The 20192-nt window shown below is 41.8% G+C and overlaps 1 protein-coding gene across 1 annotated transcript in view; it reads left to right on the top strand.

Annotated features, from left to right (window-relative positions):
• LOC111876801 (serine/threonine-protein kinase AtPK2/AtPK19) overlaps nucleotides 1–18314 on the top strand; it is a 37643-nt gene extending 19329 nt beyond the window's left edge. Inside the window, exons 5-6 of the mRNA XM_052770859.1 lie at nucleotides 17618–18113; nucleotides 18189–18314. Coding sequence (XP_052626819.1) covers nucleotides 17618–18113; nucleotides 18189–18314 — 622 coding nt within the window. The remainder of the gene's footprint in view (nucleotides 1–17617; nucleotides 18114–18188) is intronic.
• Nucleotides 18315–20192: the final 1878 nt, after the last annotated feature.

The raw sequence follows: 20192 nt of genomic DNA on the forward strand, positions 1-20192 counted from the left end.
TATTCTTGCGTGGTATCCTTGCCACTACTCCAAGCCAACTATTGGCCTTTCAACTCAATAGCACCACTTATCAACCACGAGTCACCCGATAATACTAACCCTTCATATCATGGACACACTTTCGCGCCCTGCGAACGCTAGATTCCACAAAAACCCACTAAGCTCTGCCAAGACACTAATCCATCTTCCTACGCCCAAAAATTGGCGATAACCCTAATAACTTGCAACCTGGACGAGGAAACACTTTGACCAGGTGTTGGAATCACATGTGATTTAATAAGAGGAAGTGTACGACCACTTTGAGGAGTGTACGGCCACTTTAAGGAGTGTCGGCCACTTTAAGGAGTGTCGGCCACTTTGAGGAGTGTATGGACATGGGTGTGCGGCCAGGGAGTGTACGACCGCACACTCATGGTAATGAGTGTAGAAAAGTCTATTCCAACGGTAAGGATGCTTGTGGGACAATTGCTCATCAAGTGGTGAAGCTAGAAAGGCACTTTGGAGGCCCATAAGCACTAAACAAAGGGGTGTACGGCCACATGGAGTGTGTGCGGCCACACACTCCTTGATAAACATGGTTTTGACATTTTATAAGGATCATATCTAGTAAGTAACAAGCTTAGGGAATGGTACTTACAATATAGAAGCCTTTAGGGGACTTTTGATGGTGTTTTGAGGGGTGTATGGCCACACCTTTGAATGCGGCCGCACACAACATTTGATTATGAGTTCTGGGAATTTTCTAGGACTAAATCAAGTGTTCTAAGAAAGATTCAAGCAAAGGGAAAGAGTACCTACGATCTGGAGGCTCAAAATCACCAAGAACAAGTGTGTTTTCTTGGTGTTCTTGGTGAAATGGATGAAGATTTGAAGATCTAGCCAAAAAATGATTTCAAATGGATGAAATCAAAGGATGTAACTAGTTTAAGAAGATTAACAACAAATCAAGGGAAGAACACTTACGTTCTTGAAGATCTAGGCTGAAAATCGGATGCTGGTTGAGAGAGAAATCAAGTTCTAGACTTGGGAGCATGAAAAGGGATGAAAGAAGGCAGAGTTATATACGTACACACGCGAGTGTGTGGCCTGGAGAGGGGTGTGCAGCCGTACACTCCTAATGTTGGAGTGTAAGGCGCGATTTTGGTGCTAGAAGTGTACGCGATCCATTCCTACGCTCAATACTTGAATGTACGGAGCTTTGAACCTTCAAACGGACTCTAAACAAGGTTAAATGATGGCAGAAACGAGTCTGGCACTCAGTTTTTGTAACACCCAGAATCAGAAAAACTAAGAAAGGAAAGGAAAACCCTAAGTCAAGGGGTCAACTCGTCGATTCCATAGGTGAACTCGACGAGTCGGAGCGGGATCCGAGTTATGGAATAAGTGACCGACTCAGCGAGTCGACAAGTGGACTCGACGAGTCTGGTCTGAGCGAGGAAATCCCTAATCCGAGGGTTTGCACCCTATTTAAAGGACCTTATGTCCTCTCCTTAGTCCCCCCTTGTCGGCCAGAAGCTGCTATACACGATTCTAAACCCTAAGTTGAGTGAGAGAAGGAAGAAAGTGAGTTTGGGGCTTTGCAAGAGGAAGATTTGGAGGATTTCATCACTAAGGAGCTGGAGGATCCAACCCTTTTGTTGTGAGCATCAGTTTGAAGGTAACAATTTGTAACCTTGCCTTTGTTGCTTCTAGATCTTCTAATGGATGATGTTTTGGGGCCATTTTGGTATGATAAGGATCCTTTTTGAGTTAGAAGTCCATATCTGAGGTTGCTACTTCAGATCTAGGTGTATCTTGGTCCAGATATCCATAAAGTATCAGTGTTTGGAGTGTTGGTGAAGCATGTTTGCCCCAAACCCTAGCCCTAGAGTGTTTTAAGCCCATAGCTCCTTGGTTTCACGTAAAGTTTGCAACTTTACGTGAGGATTATACTTTGGAGGAGTGGATCTATGAGTTGGAGCCCCTGCATGGCTCGAAAAGCCACTGTATGGATTAAGAACGGAAGCTACTCGACGAGTCACATGGGTGGACTCGGCGAGTTGGATGAAGATAGTCAGGAACCCGACGAGTTGGAAGAACAACTCAGCGAGTCTGTTCTTGGACTCGACGAGTTGGATCGCAGAACCTCAGCCTTTTCTGGTTAAGACTTAGATCGGTGAGTTGAGTGGTAACTCAGTGAGTTGGACAGGATGGGACTCAGAGATCATCGAACTTGACGAGTCGACGTGGTGACTCGGCGAGTTGAGGCGTATTATGTGAGTTTCTGAGTATAAGGACTCGACGATTCAACGGGTTGACTCGACGAGTAGGGTCAGTCAAGAAGGTTGACTTTGACCGGGACTTTGACTCTGTCAAGAATGAACTTAGTTGGCTTCTATAGTTCTCTTTGGATCTAAGTGTTATGTATATTGATATTGGTTGCCCGGGGAGCTAGTGTAGCAGCGGTTCAGAGAATTGTCGGTCAGCAGTTTTGTAAAACGAGTTTTGAGAAAGAAAACAATTTTAGTAAAGCAAAAAGAATTCAAAAGGAAAATAATTTTGATAAGAAAAAAAGGTGTGGTGCATGCAATCAGCCGAACTCAAGTAAGTACCCCAAAATACCCGTACAAGTTTATATTATGATTATCAGTTAGTAGGACAGCATGTTAGATTAGGACTAAGGATCTAGGGAGGATGCCTTATGTGCCTGTTATATGTGCTTTGAGCTGCAAGATAGTGCTGATTAGACAGTAGTAGGATAGCCTGTTTAGGTTATGTCTGAGTTTATGATCTTATGTCGCATGCTAGTACAGATTCTTGCTATGAGATTATGATTGCTTGAGTATGTTATGGTTAGATTTTCCCTTGTCTGAATGCTGCTTGCTTTGTGCATTGTGGGATTCTAAGTGATGGGAGTTAGCCATTAGGTGAATACGTCACGTTACATGTGATCAGGGTTGAATAATCTCAGAGTGTTGGATTTGGCCCTATTGCGCAGCTCTCGTTTGAGTCTAACCGTTATAGGGATGAGTCTTTTACTAGAAGGATTATATGAGCCTCGTCATATGTTATGGTATTCGGTGATGGCTAATTGGCATCACAAGGAGGCCTTCAGCAGCTGAGGACTGGTTTGAGTTGAGTCAGAGGTTTCCCTAAGGTAAGCCTAGGATGGGATAGTGTTGGGAGCTGTAGTAGTAAAAAAAGGGACCTGGTGGAGTCGAAGCAGTTCTTGAGGAAAGTACGGATAGATGTGGAAGGTAGTATGGGCCCGTACTACTGAAAGCAGAGGATCCGTACTCGATTCGGGAAAGGCCAAGATGAGACCGGGAAACTTGTAGTGTGTGTGTATGATCCCTTAGCAGTGATGAGTATTCTGATAGTTATTGCGATATGTTTTCAGCATGGTGACATTGCGAGAGAGACCACTGGGCGGATCAGGCACCGGAGAGGGATCAAGCTCGGGTTTAGGGGCCGAGCAGCTCGAGGAGCGGATGACGGAGTTGATATCAGCTGAGGTTACGCACAGTATCCTGGATCAGACTCCTGTGATATTTGGCACGGTCAAGGAGGGTATACGGGAGATCTTGGATGTGAGGCTGGGAGACTTTCGTACCGAGATAATGGCTTTGATTGGAGCGCGTACTATGACATTCCGAGAGTTTCAAGCTTGCAGAGCGCCAGATTATCATGGGGCTAGGGACCCCATCGCTAGCAGCAGGTAGTTGGCCGATGTTGCCAACGCATTCCATACGAGCCGGTGTCCTGAGGGGGACAAGGTCAGACTCACCTCCTGTCTTCTGAAGGATAGAGCGAGAGATTAGTGGGAGGAAGTTGGTCATGCCATTGGTGATGATGCCGCGTTGGACGCGATGTCATGGAGCGATTTCTTAGCTAAGCTTAGGGCTGAGTTTTTACTGATTATTGAGGTGCAACAGTTGGCACGGGAGTTTCAGGATTTGACGCAGACTACTGAGACTGGCGGAGATCACCACCAAGTTCAGGGAGAGGTCCCTTCTTGTTCCGCAGTATGTCACAGATGAGGAGATGAAGAAGGCCCGATACCACGAGATGTTGATAGACGACATCATGCAGTTTGTGAGCAGGTCCAGCTGCAAAACGTTGGAGGATATGATCGCACGAGCTAGAGAGAGATTGACTTAGAGCAGATCTGGAAGAGGAAGCCGGATGAGGTTCAGGTAGCCACAGGTTCGAGCAAAAGGCCCAAGGGGTCAGATTCGAGATCGAGGGATTACCAGAGCCGCGGCCGATGCGGGAGGTGCGGCAGGACGCACGAGGGTGTGTGTAGGAGTGGTAGTGGTGGAGATTCAGGTTGCTTCAAGTGCGGCCAGACTGGTCATCTTAGCAGAGATTGTACTGATACCACCACACAGGGATCAGACCTGATATTTTTTCACTGCAGTCAGTGAGGCCACAAGAAGGCCCAATGCCCCAGTTTGTTTTCGGCAGGACGGGTGATAGCACCTGCCCCTACAACTCTGAGCATCACAGACGGCCGTCTGGGCCGAGCAAAGGCGCCTGCGGTAGGAGGCATGGCTTTTCAGATGACTACCATGGAGACGCGAGCAGCTCCGGACGTTGCAGGTATGTATGTTCCGTTTTCTGCTTTCTTTATTCATGATTATATTGTTATGGATCTGCATCGTTTGTGGTATGAGTATTTTAGAATTGAGCGGCTTGCTTGTGATTTAGTTATATGCCATCTGCATACCTTGGATAATAAAGTGGTAGTTAGGGGGTGGTGCCTTAGGGAAGCAGGTTACTTAGGATGCAGTAACTATAGCATGCTGGTGTGCAACTTAGTAGTGACCCGCTGGATTCAGAAAGGTGTTATTGAGTGATGGATCGGTTAGACCCCTAGCTATGGCAAGCTTGGTTCTTCAGCGGATTGATTGCGGTATAGCAGTGAAGATTTGGAATTCTTCTCAACCATTGAGCAGTGAGGTATAAGCAGGATCAAAGTGGGGGAGAACCCTCTGAGTGTACAAGGGTAAGAGCACGCAGAACCAAAATGAGTACAAGACCTTTGAGAAGGAAAAAAAGTAGCACATCGACTGATGGGTTGAGGAGTTCAGCGTTGGGAGTTTGAGAGACTTCCCAACAATAGTTCATGTAATCGAGATGGTTAGTATCTGGTTGGGAATTCGGGTTGGAGGGTCGCCTGTAGGACTCGAGAAAGTTGGAAGGAGAATTTTGAGAATGGTTAGCATGGGATGCTTTCGTGTTAATAGTCAGTGGCAGAGACAGCATGTAGAGCATGGTAGAGCGGAGAGAAAGCCGCAACATTTTTCATCAGCGAGCCAGAGGTAGGAATTGTTGTAAGACTACAGGGTAGTCGTAGCAGCCAGTGAGTATGGAAGGTGTGCAAGGCTACGGGTAAGTCGTGGCATTCCCTAGCAGCTTAGTTAGCGGAGTGTGGGCGGAGGCCTGTATCTCCTAGTTAGCGGATTTTGGGCGAGGCCCTTATCTCCTAAGTGATCAAGGTGGGGATCAGGAATGGGTAGTAGATGAGAATAGTTGGAGCTAGCCTGCATAGCCCTAGAAAAGTGAGACCGTGGGCGAGGCCCGTATGTGAGTAGCAGTATAGTTGAGACCTGAGAGCAGGGTTGCTCAGTAGTATAAGCGGGTGAGACCCGTGGGCGAGGCCCGTGAGTTTTGGTAGCACAGGTGGGACCTGGTAAGGACCTTAAGGTCGAGTTAGGGGGATCGAGGACCCAGGACTTGTAGCGCTAGAGTGGCAGAGTAGAGGGGTAGTAATAGGTAGCCTAAGTTTCCTCGGAAGTCGCTAGGAGCGACTATAAGTTTGTGTTGGGGCTAGCGACCGGTGGGAGCCGGTAATCCAGATATTGATAGATCAATAGGGACCGGGGTGGCTTCAGTTCATCCGGAAGGCGGATAAGGGACGGCAGAAATTTTCAGTTAGTGGCAGTGATGGTAAGTAGACTTTGGTGGAATATAGTTAGTTGATCGAGGGGTGCCATGCACATCACAGCAGGTTGGATAATCTCAAAGGGAAGGTTTTGACCCTATTGCGCAGCTCTCGTCTGAGTCTAACCGTTGCGGGGATGAATCTTTTACTCGAAGGATTATCTGAACCATTCGTTGGGAGGGGTGCTCAGCACTAAGCTATAGTAGTGAGAAGTGTTCAGTGGATACTGGCGGTAATGACCCGTACTGGAAGTAGCGGGAGTAATGGAATTGGTGAAGGATAGGACCTTCACAGTGTCAGAGGAAGTAGTTGGTTATGGAACGTTGCCTTGGGGAGGCCAGAAAACACACAAGGAAAAGGGAGTGAGCTCCTAGGGTGTCCAGAATAAGTACTCGGGGAGTAGCAGAAGGTTTGTCAGTTGAGTAAGTTTTGTTCCCAGGATGGTCAGGGTTAGGGTTGACCCGAGAATATTATACGCAAGGATTAATGTTAGTCAGAATGACTGGGCGGAAGGCCAGCGAAGGTAGTCAGCGGGTGTTAGGTCTACCAAGCAGAGTGTTGAAAGCAGATTGCAGGGAGATTGGCCGTAGAGAAACTTCGAGGACGAAGTTTAGTTTAAGTGGGGGAGAGTTGTAACACCCAGAATCAGAAAGACTTAGAAAGGAAAGGAAAACCCTAAGTCAAGGGGTTAACTCGTCGAGTCCATAGGTGAACTCGAAGAGTCGGAGCGGGATCCGAGTTATGGAATAAGTGACCGACTCAGCGAGTCGGCAAGTGGACTCAGCGAGTCTGGTCTGAGCAAGGAAAGCCCTAATCCGAGGGTTTGCACCCTATTTAAAGGACCTTATGTCCTCTCCTTAGTCCCCCTTGTCGGCAAAAAGCTGCTATACACGATTCTAAACCCTAAGTTGAGTGAGAGAAGGAAGAAAGTGAGTTTGGGGCTTTGCAAGAGGAAGATTTGTAGGATTTCATCACTAAGGAGCTGGAGGATCCAACCCTTTTGTTGTGAGCATCAGTTTGAAGGTAACAATCTGTCACCTTGCCTTTGTTGCTTCTAGATCTTCTCATGGATGATGTTTTGGGGCCATTTTGGTATGATAAGGAGCCTTTTTGAGTTAGAAGTCCAGATCTGAGGTTGTTACTTCAGATCTAGGTGTATCTTTGTCCAGAGATCCATAAAGTATTAGTGTTTAGTGTGTTGGTTAAGCATGTTTGCCCCAAACCCTAGCCCTAGAGTGTTTTAAGCCCATAGCTCCTTGGTTTCACGTAAAGTTTGCAACTTTACGTGAGGAATATACTTTGGAAGAATGGATCCATGAGTTGGAGCCCGTGCATGGCTCGAAAAGCCACTGTATGGATTAAGAACTAAAGCTACTCGGCGAGTCACATGGGTGGACTCGGCGAGTTGGATGAAGATAGGCAGGAACTCGACGAGTTGGAAGAACAACTCGGCGAGTCTGTTGAATATTTCCATGGACTTGGTGAGTCTGTTCTTGGACATGACGAGTTGGATCGCAGAACCTCAACCTTTTCTGGTTAAGACTTAGATCGGTGAGTTTAGTAGTGCTCAGTGAGTTAGACAGGATGGGACTCAGAGATCGTCGAACTCGACGAGTCGACGGGGTGACTCGGCAAGTTGAGGCGTATTGTGTGTGTTTCTGAGTATAAGGACTCGACGAGTCAATGGGTTGACTCGGCGAGTAGGGTCAGTCAGGAAGGTTGACTTTGACCAGGACTTTGACTCTGTCAAGAGTGGACTTAGTTGGCTTCTAGAGTTCTGTTTGGATCTAAGTGTTATGTATATTGATATTGGTAGCTCGGGGAGCTAGTGGAGCAGCGGTTCAGAGAATTGTCGGTCAGCAGTCAGAGGGTTATCAGCAAAAGTTCAGTAGTGCAGGTGAGTTTTCCCTTTGTGTGAATGGGTCTAAGGCCATAATGCCGGCCCATGTAGATATAAGTAGGAAGACCCACGGGTTAGCCCTAGGCATTGTATGCCAGTATGATATTTAGGATCAAGGTCCATTGATAGCGGGCGAGTGCCTAAGGAATGGTTTACATGATAGAGTATACTTGTTGTCAGTGTGATACTTGTGTGTGCCTGGTAGGGAGGTGAGTGTGGGCGAGGTCCCATATTTCACTAATAGCTAAGTGTGGACGGTGTTCCACATCTCATTAGCAGCAGAACAGGGGCGAGGCCCAAGTTAAGGAAGATTGAGTGTGGGTTGGGCCTGTATCTCACTATCAGTAGGATCGTGGACGGGGTTCCATGACTCATCAGTAGTAGGACAAGGGCGAGGCCCAAGATAGGCGAGGCCTCAGGACAGGATTCATTAGTATATGTTAGCTTGTGTGTTGTGATATGTTTATGTGTTAGTATATGTTAGCGGGAGAGGCCCAGTGACAGGCGAGGCCTAAGTAAAACATATATGTATCCGAGCGGGGCTCGAAGCCAGGAGGGGCCTGGAGCGGTGGGGCCGTTGTAGCGGGCAAGGCCCGGAATAGCGGGCGTGGCCCAGTATGTGCATTATGTGTTTATGCAGGGTATGTGGTAGGTTGGGGGAAATCACTGAGCTTCGTGCGTACGTTTTTCAGTTTTGGTTTCAGGTACTTCCGGTAGCGGAGGGAAGAGCTCGAGGTGATCGCATGGCACACACCATTGATTAGTCAGCCTGGGATGTTTTACTCTGATAATGAAAATATGTTTTGGAAATGATACTCTGAATTCATGTTATGACTTATGATATGTTTTTATGAATATGGATTTGGTAATGATTTAAAGAAAAAATTTTGGCATGGATTTTTGGGACGTTACAGTTTTGTTGACTTGCTGGGCTTTACAAGGCAAAAACTTTTTAAAAAAATTATGGGTTGTCACGGGTTTCGACGTCGTTCTAGGAATAGATTGGCTTAGCACCAACGATGTTGAGATTCTTTGCAGGAAGAAGATAGTAAGGGTGAACCCACTCGGAAAAGAGTCATTTATGGTGTATGAGGACAAATGGAGAGCGAATTCTGGAATCATCTCCCTGATGAAAGCCTGGGAATGTTTGTCCAAGGGATGCACATTGTATTTGGCATTTGTGATCGATGCTAAGATGGAAAAGAAGGAGGTGTAGAATATACCAGTGGTGTGTGATTACCCGAAAGTCTTTCCCGAAGATCTTCCCGGATTACCGTCTGATAGACAAGTAGAGTTCCGAATAGACTTGTTACCAGGGACGACACCAATAGCAAAAGCATCGTACCGATTAGCACCGACGAAGATGAAGGAGCTTATGACGCAACTTTAGGAGTTGTTGGACAAGGGTTTTATTCGACCAAGTTCATCACCCTGGGGAGCTCTGGTGTTATTCGTGAAGGAGAAAGATGGAAGCATGAAAATGTGAATAGATTATAGAGAATTAAACAAGGCAATGGTGAAGAGCAAGTACCCATTGCCAAGAATTAATGACCTATTCGATCAGCTGCAAGGTTCGAGTTATTTCTCAAACATCGATCTTAGGTCAGGATATCAGCAGCTGAAAGTGAGAGAGCTGGATATTGAGAAAACTACGTTCAGGACGAGATATGGACACTACAAGTTCTTGGTTATGTCGTTTAGACTAACCAATGCTCCAGCAACATTCATGGATTTGATGAACAGGGTTTGTAAACCATTCCTCGACAAATTCGTGATAATGTTCATAGCTATGAACATTCTCATCTACTCGAAAAGCCAGGAGGAGCATGGCAAACATCTATAAGAAGTGTTGAAGAGGGAGAAACTTTATGCAAAGTTCTCCAAATGCGATTTTTGGATTCGAGAAGTCCAATTCTTGGGTCATGTGGTTAACCAAGAAGGGATAATGGTTGACCCAACAAAAATCAAAGCGGTGATGAAGTGGGAACGACCGAAAAGTCCCACGGAGATTCAAAGCTTTCTGGGATTAGCTGGATACTACCAATGATTTATCCAAGGATTTTCTTCGATAGTTGCTCCAATAACATCTTTGACCCACAAAGGAGTTACTTATACATGGAGTGAGAAGCACAAAGAAGCATTCAAGAACCTGAAGAAGAAGTTGTGTGAAACACCAATTCTTTCTCTACCCGATGGAGTTGAAGACTTTGCAGTGTATAGCGATGCGTCAGGAGTCGGGTTGGGTTGTGTTCTGACCCAAAGAGAAAAGGTGGTAGCATACGCATCTCGTCAATTGAAGGAGCGTGAAAAGAACTGCCCCACTCATGATCTGGAGTTGGCAGCGGTAGTTTTTGCCGTGAAGATATGGAGACATTACCTCTATGGCACGAAGTGCAAACTTTTCACTGATCATAAGAGTCTCTGGTATCTCTTTAATCAGAAGGAATTGAACATCAGACAACGACGCTGGCTAGAGATACTCAAGGATTACGATTGTGAGATACTTTACCACCCCGGTAAAGCAAATGTTGTTGCTGATGCTCTCAGTTGAAAAGTCAACCTTGAGAGAAAAAGGCCAAGAGCGTTGAGGATAGAAGTTGTCTCGACGATTGTGGAAAGTACCAGGAAAGCTCAAGAAGAAGCTTCAGAGAAAGATGACCGAAAGGAATAACGTTTGGGAAAAATGTTAGTGTTCGGTACAAACATTCAAGGATTGAAGGTATTCCAAGATCGGATTTTGGTACCTAAATAAGAGATCTTCTGATGGAAGAAGGGCACAAGACCATGTACTTAATTCATCCCGGCAGCACAAAAATGTAAAGGGACCTTAAACCCTACTAGTGGTGGCCGACGATGAAGCTCGATGTTGTAAAGTATGTTGTCGAGTGTGTAACCTGTGCAAGAGTTAAGGCACAACATCAAAAACCGTATGGGAGTTTAGAAACTTTACCTATACCCATGGGTAAATGGGAAGACATCACCATGGATTTTGTGACTAAATTGTCCAGGACGAAGAACGGTCACGACATGATTTGGGTAGTCGTGGATCGTTTCACCAAAAGTGCACACTTCATATCAGTCAATGAAAGGTGGTCTATGGATAAGCTCGCAAATGATTACGTGAAGGAAGTGGTAAGACTTCACGGTGTTCCTCTAACGATTGTATCAGATCGTGATAGTCATTTCACCTCACGGGTTTGGAGAAATCTACAAGAAGAATTTGGTACGAATTTGTGTTTGAGTACAGCTTACCATCCGCAGACTGATGGTCAGAGCAAAAGAACGATACAAACACTGGAAGATATGCTGAGAGCATGTACCCTAGATTTCCAAGGGAATTGGGACGAGCACTTACCTCTGGTAGAGTTTTCCTATAACAATAGTTTCCACTCGAGCATCAAGATGGAACCTTATCAAGCTTTGTACGGACAGAAGTATCATACGCCATCTTGTTGGCTTGAGGCTGGAGTAAAGCAGTTTATGGGCCCCGAGATAGTCCATGAGACTGCTGAGAAGCTGAAGGTGATTAGGGAAAGAATGTTAGTAGCTCAGGATCGTCAGAAGAGCTATGCTGACAAGAAAAGACGACCGATGACTTTTGAAATTGGAGATTCAGTTTTGCTTAAAGACTCACTGTGGAAGGGACCTATAAGATTTGGGAAATGAGGAAAGTTGAGTCAAAGGTTTATTGGACCGTTCAAAGTTCTTCATAGGATTGGGAACCAAGCTTACAAGCTTGAATTACCCGAAGAACTATATGGTATTCATAAAACTTTTTATGTGTGTTTTTTGAGGAAGTTTACAGGAGAAGTTCCCGACATAATTCCAATCTCAGAGTTAAGAATGGATGAGAATAAGAGGCTAATCGAAGAGCCTGAGGCAATCGTTGACCGTAAGACTAAGAAGTTACGACACAAGATGGTCGATTTAGTGCTAGTATTTTAGAAAAATTCGAATGGCCCGAATCTCACCTGGGAGACATAGAATGACATGATGAGTCGCTATCCACATCTGTTTGTTGATGCATGGTTCCGGGGCAGAATAATCCTAAGGGGGAGATAATTGTAACGCCCGTGTTTCAGGGATAAGTAGTAGTAGATGATGTAATAGTCTAGGTCAACTATTGTAACACTTTTTGAAGTAATAAAGACGAATTATTTGAGTAATACGTGAGCTATATGAATTTATGTGCTTATTACTTGTTTATAATGAAATAATAAATAAAGGATAAAAATAAGCGTAAAAAATAAAGCATTAGATAAACCCAATATCGATGAAGAAAGTTGTATTGGTCGTGACAAGGATTTCGGACATATAAAGAACGCCAAAATCCGAGTTATAACGAAGAAGTTATGACTTGTCGAAGTTTCACGACAAAACCGACACGACGTTGTGTGACGTAAATAGTTAATTTACGATATATGACTTTTTTGCCTTAGTAATTTAAACCAAAGTTGTAGTATACGTTAAATCGAGAACGTGCATAAAAAGAACGTCCAAATCTGACTTCGTATGAGGAAGTTATGAATTTTCTAAGATTTGGCTTAGCAGTGCACAACTCGAAACTCGAATTTTAGATAGAACGGTTTTTGGCCTATGCGACCTAAATGAGAATTGAAGATCTCATTAATAGGAACTCAACGGTAAAAAGACAGACGGAAACGGAGTCCGTATGTAGAAGTTATGAATTTTACATGGACATTTAACAGTATAATCTCCTCGTACTGTTAAATTTAAGATCGGTCGAGAATTAGCCGACAGAGTCAAAATGAAAGTTGTAGATCTTATTTTTACCTATGCGTTGATATAAAGAACGTCAAAAACGGAGCTCGTATGTGAAAGTTACGGATTTTAGAAGTCGAAAGTGTGCACGAAAATGGGTGACGTGGCACAATCTTGGCCATTGCTTTCTCCCCAAGTCTTGCCACCGGCACCAAGTTCAGCCATATTTCACCCTATAAATATAACCTCTCTCACCCTCATTTTCTTCACACCTTTCCCATTCTTTCCTCTCTCTACTCTCTCTCTAAACCTCCCAACCCCCCCCCCCCTCTTAAGCCCTAGGGAACTCCCTTAGTGCTAGAAGAAAGCCTCAGAGTGCTTGACGGCTCCGAGAAGAAGAGATTTTCGGCTCGGGAACGCTGCTCCAAGCAAAGCCCGGTTTTCAAGAAAAACTGTTGTAAGTAAGCTACGCCTACACTATTTTTAATATAGCTTTTAATTGATTATAGTAACATTATTAGGACCTTATAATAATTATTTGGGCTATTATTATGAGTTATATAAGTGTCATTATAATATTTTTTAACTACTCGCTGTACGGGAAATCTGGTTTAAAGGGCCACATAGGGTTGTTGGATTTCAGAAGTGCTATATGCCAAAATGGTCATGTCCTCCGGTGTTTTATGTCTGGACCTTGTCTGTACATAGTGGTTGGAAAATGTTGTTTAAACGCTTATATAATAATAATAATAATAATAATAATAATAATAATAATAATAATAATAATAGTAATAGTAATAGTAATAGTAATAATAGTAGTAGTAGTAATAATAATAATAATAACAACAACAACAACAATAACAACAATAATAATAATAATAACAACAACAACAACAACAACAACAACAACAGCAATAATAATAATAATAATAATAATAATAATAATAATAATAATAATAATAATAATAATAATAATAATAATAATAATAATAAGACTAATAATTAGTCACGATAAATATTAGACTAAAATCTAGTGGTAATAATACTAGGTTTCGTCGAAGGAATCACCATCTTTTCAGGTGAGTGCATAGTCATTTTCATCTTACACATAAATATGAAGTATTTTATATAAATTATGTGCTATGTGTGCATATTATCTTTATACTTGCTATCTATGCTGGATGAACGATTTTTATACATATTTTAAATGATTTAAATTGTATATGTATTTTATATCTACAAAAATGTTGGGGTAAAACATGGGTAGATGTGACAACCCTAAATTTTTATCTTGTACAAACCATTCACTTCAATCAAATTCAAACTTGTTTCTGCTAACTATTAGCACTGCTTAGAGTCTGTTTAAGCATTCTTAGCCTAGTACACCAACGGAATGAGTGAAAGGAAGTGTCAATTGAAGTTGTAAACCATCAAATAAACCATAAAACCTCAAATGAGGAGTTTACGGCCAAGACCCATGAGTTTACGACCGTAAACTCATGATGGTCGTAAACTCCATCCTATAAGTATGAACCTTGGCCATTTTTCTTCACTTTTACCAATTCAAAGTCTAGAAATCGGTTTTTCTCTCAACTATCTTCAAGAGTTCTTCATTTTTCTTCAAGAATGTAAGTGATTTACTTACTTTGTGAGATTATACTCCTCTTATCCTTGATTACCCTTTGATTCATACCTGGATTTCATCTTTAAGACTAGATCTTCAAAGATTCTCAAGAACACTTAAGTGTTTTGGGCCGAAAACACCCTCCTTTTGCCTTCAAAGCGTAAGTATCTACCTCCTATACTTGTTAGTTAGTTAGGATGTTTGGATTAAGGCCTTGAAAGCAAACTTTTCCAAGAACATGAGGTGTTTACGGCCAAGAGCATCTCCCTTGGCCGTAAACCCTAATTGTTGGTGCATAAGAACCATAACTTCCACCTAAGGATTGGACATGAACCTAGAAGCCTTCCTCAATGCTTGAAAGCCCTTTAAAACACCATTTGGCACCTTTCATCATGAGTTTATGGCCGTAAACTCCCATGGAGCATACCACTTGGCTGTAAACACTAGTGTGTAGCCATACACCCCTTAGATGCAACCCTTTGTACTTCTAACACTTGAATCTAAGTGTTTTACATGTCCTAGGGTGTCTTTACTGGAATAATTATTTGTTATAAACACTAATTAGATGCATATATATATGTGTCATTATATGCTAAATAGGATCCATGTGTGCTCAAGTCTTCACTTGACACTTAGCATCCTTTACCAATCTTACATTCTCATCACTCACTACAGGTGAGTTCATACCCCTTAATCTATCTTTTAAATGATTTAAATGCTTTTAACGGGGAATACAAATAGAAAACATATTAGTTATATAATCAATCACATTTGATTTATAAACTGTGTTTCAAACAAAGGATTTCATATACTTCAAAATGTGTTTCAAAAAAAGGATTTCTTATACTTTAACTGTGTTTCAAACAAATGATTTCTTATATTTTAAACTGTCTTGTCAACCAAACTGCTTTTAAATCGTTTTATAAATTGACATCAAGTCATCAACATTTATTATTAAACTCTTCAAATGTTTTACAAAACTTCTTTTTAAAATTATATATTGTCAAATGCATGTCTATATATGTATAGTTATATAAGTAATGTTTAAAGGACTTAGGACAAATAACTCGCTTTATTTCCTTTTCCTTGTTTGGATGTGACCTGAGAGTATTGGTTATTTGTCTGAATGTCGTTTAAATATCAGTTATATATTATGTATACATATATAGATGTAAAAGTACTATCAATCAGTTCAGCACCTTTGGGTAGCAAAGGTATACCTTCATTTATTCAATTACAGAAATCACTAGTAAACTATAATAGGTATAGTTTAGGAGAATACTATCATATACAAATACTAGACAAAGAATACTATAACAGAGAATACTAGACAGAGAATACTATAACAGGGAATACTAGACAGGGAATACTATAACAGAGAATACTATATAACAGAGAATACTAGACAGAGAATATTATAACAGAGAATATTAGACAGAGAATACTATAACAGAGGATACTATAATAGAGAATACTATACAAGAAATACTATACATAGAATACTATTACTATATCAAGTATACTATAACAAGATTTACAGATAACATAATGTGAGATACTACTTCATGACACAACGACCATTTCGTTGTGTCACGTTTTTGTAACCAGAATCTCCTGGAGGGAGAGCGTGAGTTTGCGTATAGATCTATACTGGATTGACTATCCTACACCTTGTTGTTCGCTACAGTGGGACTTGCAAGTCTACGGGTGCCAAATGTCATTTCTTCCGACGTCTTTCATCGTCGTGTTTTAGTCAGTTTGATATTTGCATTTTTAGCTATATTTCTATGTTTGATTTTTATCCTTTATTGGCTAATTAACTGCATATCGTGGACAAAAAAGATACTTAATATTGTTCAAATTATGTTTTCAGTTCTAAAAAGAAGCTCGAAAGCAAAAGGAAGCAGGAGATATGAAAGGAAGCTTGGGAAAGAAAGAAAGAAGAAGAAAGGCTAATTCTGAAGCTACTTGGCGAGTAGGATCGTCTACTCGACGATTCGACACAAAGATTCGCGAAGCGACACGTGGAGTCCTTGTCGTATACGGATTCCTCAAGGGGGACTCGGCGAGTCTGTTGGCTATTCGACGAGTAGCCCCTGTTTTGAGAAAACTATAAATAAACTTCATAACCCCGAATTGAGGACTATCTCTAGATCTTTGGTGGAACAATTGGCGATCAAGAAACCCTTGGAGCTCTGGAAAACGATTGAAGAACCCTAATCCTTCATTCTTAAGAGATTAAGGCAATTTAGGTTTAATATTCCACTTTTCTTTTGCATTGAATTATGTTGGGATTATTTGAATTTGTCTTTGAGCTTTCACATACTGAATTCATGAACTAATTTCGTTAGTTTCTGTTTGGGGAAACAATTTTGCTCCTATGGTTTAATTTATTTGTTTTTGATTAATTGTTAGTTGGTGATATTGTTAAATTAAGCTTGTTAAAGACCCTCATGTATTAACCATAACTGTTTTCTATTAAGTGCTAAGTAATTAAGCAGCATGAACATCTCTTAATTGCTTATCTCATATAATTTATGTGAACACAATACTATATGCCTAGGAATAATGAACATGAAACTAGGATTAATTAGAGAATGGGTAAATTAATGTGTGAGCTTGTGTGATACACCATCAACAAGAGGTTAATTGAATCACCAAATTTAATTAGCTAGTTACAAGTCTTATTTAGCCAAAATAATTAACCTAGAAAATCTATTAGTTTAATCAACTGGACATTGCTTGAATTGGTAAGTTTTCAAAGGATTAGTAATAGTGACTGCGAATCTAATCACCAGAGTCGGTAACCAATAACAATTAATCTATCGTATTATCATAAAATTGACCATAGGAGTAAAAGAGTTGAACCTAAACAGAAACCCTTTTTGATCATTGAATTAGTTTGTTTTTACGTGTTTTCAGCTTTTCATTGAGTAGTCAAGTTGTAGTTAAATTTATAGTCTTGCAAAACTAGAGAAACCCCTAATTTATATTACTTGTTTTTAGTTAATTCTAGTTTTTAGTATTAATTTTCCGTTCCCTGAGTTCGATACCCTACTTATTTAGTTTTACCACAATTGATAGGTGAACTGTCTTTGTGTGTCAATTTATAATTAAAAGTAGGATTAAAACTAGTTGAGTAAACACACATCAAGTTTTTGGCACCGTTGCCGGGGAACAGTTCAAAAATTAGCACTAATTTCTAGTTTTATCGATCCTTTGTGTGAGATTTATCTTGCACAAAGTTATTTTTAAGTAATTTAGTTATTAGGTTTAGTTTTAATAGTTTTCTGTTTTAGAATTTTAATTAGAATTTTTTTTTCTGTTTCTGCCTTGAACTCGCCGAGTGCAGTTGAAGCTACTCGGCGAGTCCGTCGCAGTTTCACACTTTTGTTTTTTATTTACTTTTTGTTCTTTTTATGCGTTTTTCTTACTTTGGTTGCAGTTTTTACATGACCCGAGGATCCAATACGCCTTTAGTCCCTCCACTTGAAGTCCCGGAGTCCGCCCTAAAGAAGAATAAAGGAAAAGTCGTTGGAGAATCTGCTTCTTCGAAGAGCTCGCCTTTGAAGAATCTAAACTCCGTTTTCAGCAAGAAGAAGAGCAGCAAATCAGGAGCATCCAGCAACTCTTCCTTGGCAAACGAAGACCCAATCAAGGAAGACACTGTGAACGAGTCCGAAAGGGAAGAAAGCGAATTTGGAGAAGACAGCGATCTAGAAGGTGAATTTGACAACACCATGGCGAACATTGATGAAGTTCCCATGGGCGAATGGAAGAAGAGGATACGAGATGACACCGGCCCAGGACTTGTGCAACCCGTAATTCCCGCGACTGCCACTTTTGAGCTCAAGGGTCACATACTTGCTCAAATCAAGGAGATCCCCTTTTACGGAAAAGACCACGAAGATGATTATAAACACTTGGATGAAGTCAATGATGTAGCTGATTACTTTAATGTTCCAAATGTGCCTCGTGAAACCCAACTGCTTCATATGCTTCCAAATACATTCAAGGGTGCTGCAAAAGATTGGCTCAAGTCACTCCCTCCCGGATCCATCACTACATGGGCTAAGATGAAAGAAGAATTCATTGACCAGTTTTGCCCACCTTCTATAATAGAAAGCTATAGCCAACTTTGAACAACAACCCGGATAGTCCCTTTATGAGGCGTGGGAGAGGTACAAATGTCTACTAAGGAATTGCCCACACCATGACCTTAATAGCCAACAAGAAGTCTCCATCTTCTATGATGGAGTCAATGTTACAACTCGACAGCTCCTTGACTCGCAAGGACCCCTCACAAAGAAGGCACCCCCGGTGATTGAAGAGTTCTCTAACCATTCTAGAGAATATCACAACCCATGAAATGAAGTAAGTAGGCGGGTAGTGAACATGGTTAACGATGACATGGAGGCAATGATGGCCAAACTAGATAGTTTAGATAGGAGGATGACAAAGATGGATCAAACAATCCATGCTATTTGGGTAGGATGTGAGAATTGTAGAGGACCCCACCTCACAAGGGATTGTGACTTGGATGAGAATGGAAACAAGAAGGCTCAAGTATTATATTCAAGTGGCGACAGATTTGATGATAATTTGCGGAAACCAAAGAAGGAATGGGTCCCGTATGAAGAATACAAAAAGGAAAATGAGGAGAAATTCAAGCAAAAAGAACGGGGTTACTATCAAAAGGAGGAACCGATTGTGGAGAAGAAAGTTGATTTGGAAGAGATGCTTACTAGATTTGTAGCCGCGTCAGAGAAACGACACAATGATACTGATGCTACACTTAAAGATCAACAAAATATTTTGAGAGAACACCAACTTATGATGAAAGATCAGCAAGCCTTACTTAGGAATCAGCAAGCATCCATTCTCAACATAGAAAAACAGCTAGGGCACTTGCACAACAAGTGAAAGAGAGAAGACCGGGTGGACTTCCAAGCAATACCGAAAGTAACCCGAAAGGCGCACATATAAGCATTGTCACAACAAGGAGTGGGAAGATTATAACCCCTCTAACCCCTATTCAGAATGAAGATCCAAAGTCGGTGCAAGAGAAGGAGGCAGAAGGGCAGAATCAAGACTAGAACCAGATGAACCCAGAACCTACTCGCCGAGTCCACGATATGGACTCAAAGAGTCCGACACCTGATCAGAAAAGTAAAACTCTTGTTAAGCCATATTAGCCTCCACTGCAATATCCAGCCCGAGCTAGACAAGAAAAGAATGAAGAAGACTACCAGAAGTTTCTAGAACACATAAAGGCTCTTAAAATCAATATACCATTCATAGAAGCGGTTTCCCAAACGCCAAAATACGCCAAGTTTCTCAAGGAGCTTCTAACTAATAGAAGGAAGATGGAAGAAGTGAAGAAGGTGGTCCTAAACGAAAACTGTTTAGTTGCTATGTTGAACACACTTCCTAAGAAGAAAGAAGATCCGGGAGGTTTAACATTGCCCTGTCAATTTGGAAACTTGGCCACCATATATGCACTAGCTGATTCATGGGCAAGTGTAAACCTCATGCCTTTCATTTTTCAAAAAGTTAGATCTCCCCGAGCCAAGACCCATTCGCATGGCAATCCACCTAGTAAACAAAACGGTTACATTTCCTAGGGGAATCTGTGAAGATCTTTTGGTAAAGGTGGACAAGTACGTGTTCCCCTCAGACTTTATAGTTCTCGACATGGAAGCGGATCCCCAAGTCCCGATCATATTGGGAAGACCTTTTCTCAATACAGCAAGCGCTATAGTCGATATGAGAGATTCTAAACTTACCCTTCGGGTAGGGGACGAATCAGTCACTTTCGGAGTTGATCAAGCCATGAAGCATGCAAGGAGTAGTGATGACACGACGTTTTCAATTGACATGTTGGATGAGTTATTGGAAGATTGGAAATAAGAAAAGCCAAGCAAGCCCACCGTTTCATTTGAAGAAGAGTTTGATGCTGAAAGGGACCTGATGGAGTTAGAAAGACTGCTCGAGGAAGCTGAGTATGAAGATCTGATCAG

Source organism: Lactuca sativa, chromosome 4, assembly GCF_002870075.4.
Source record: "Lactuca sativa cultivar Salinas chromosome 4, Lsat_Salinas_v11, whole genome shotgun sequence".
Taxonomy (NCBI): domain Eukaryota; kingdom Viridiplantae; phylum Streptophyta; class Magnoliopsida; order Asterales; family Asteraceae; genus Lactuca; species Lactuca sativa.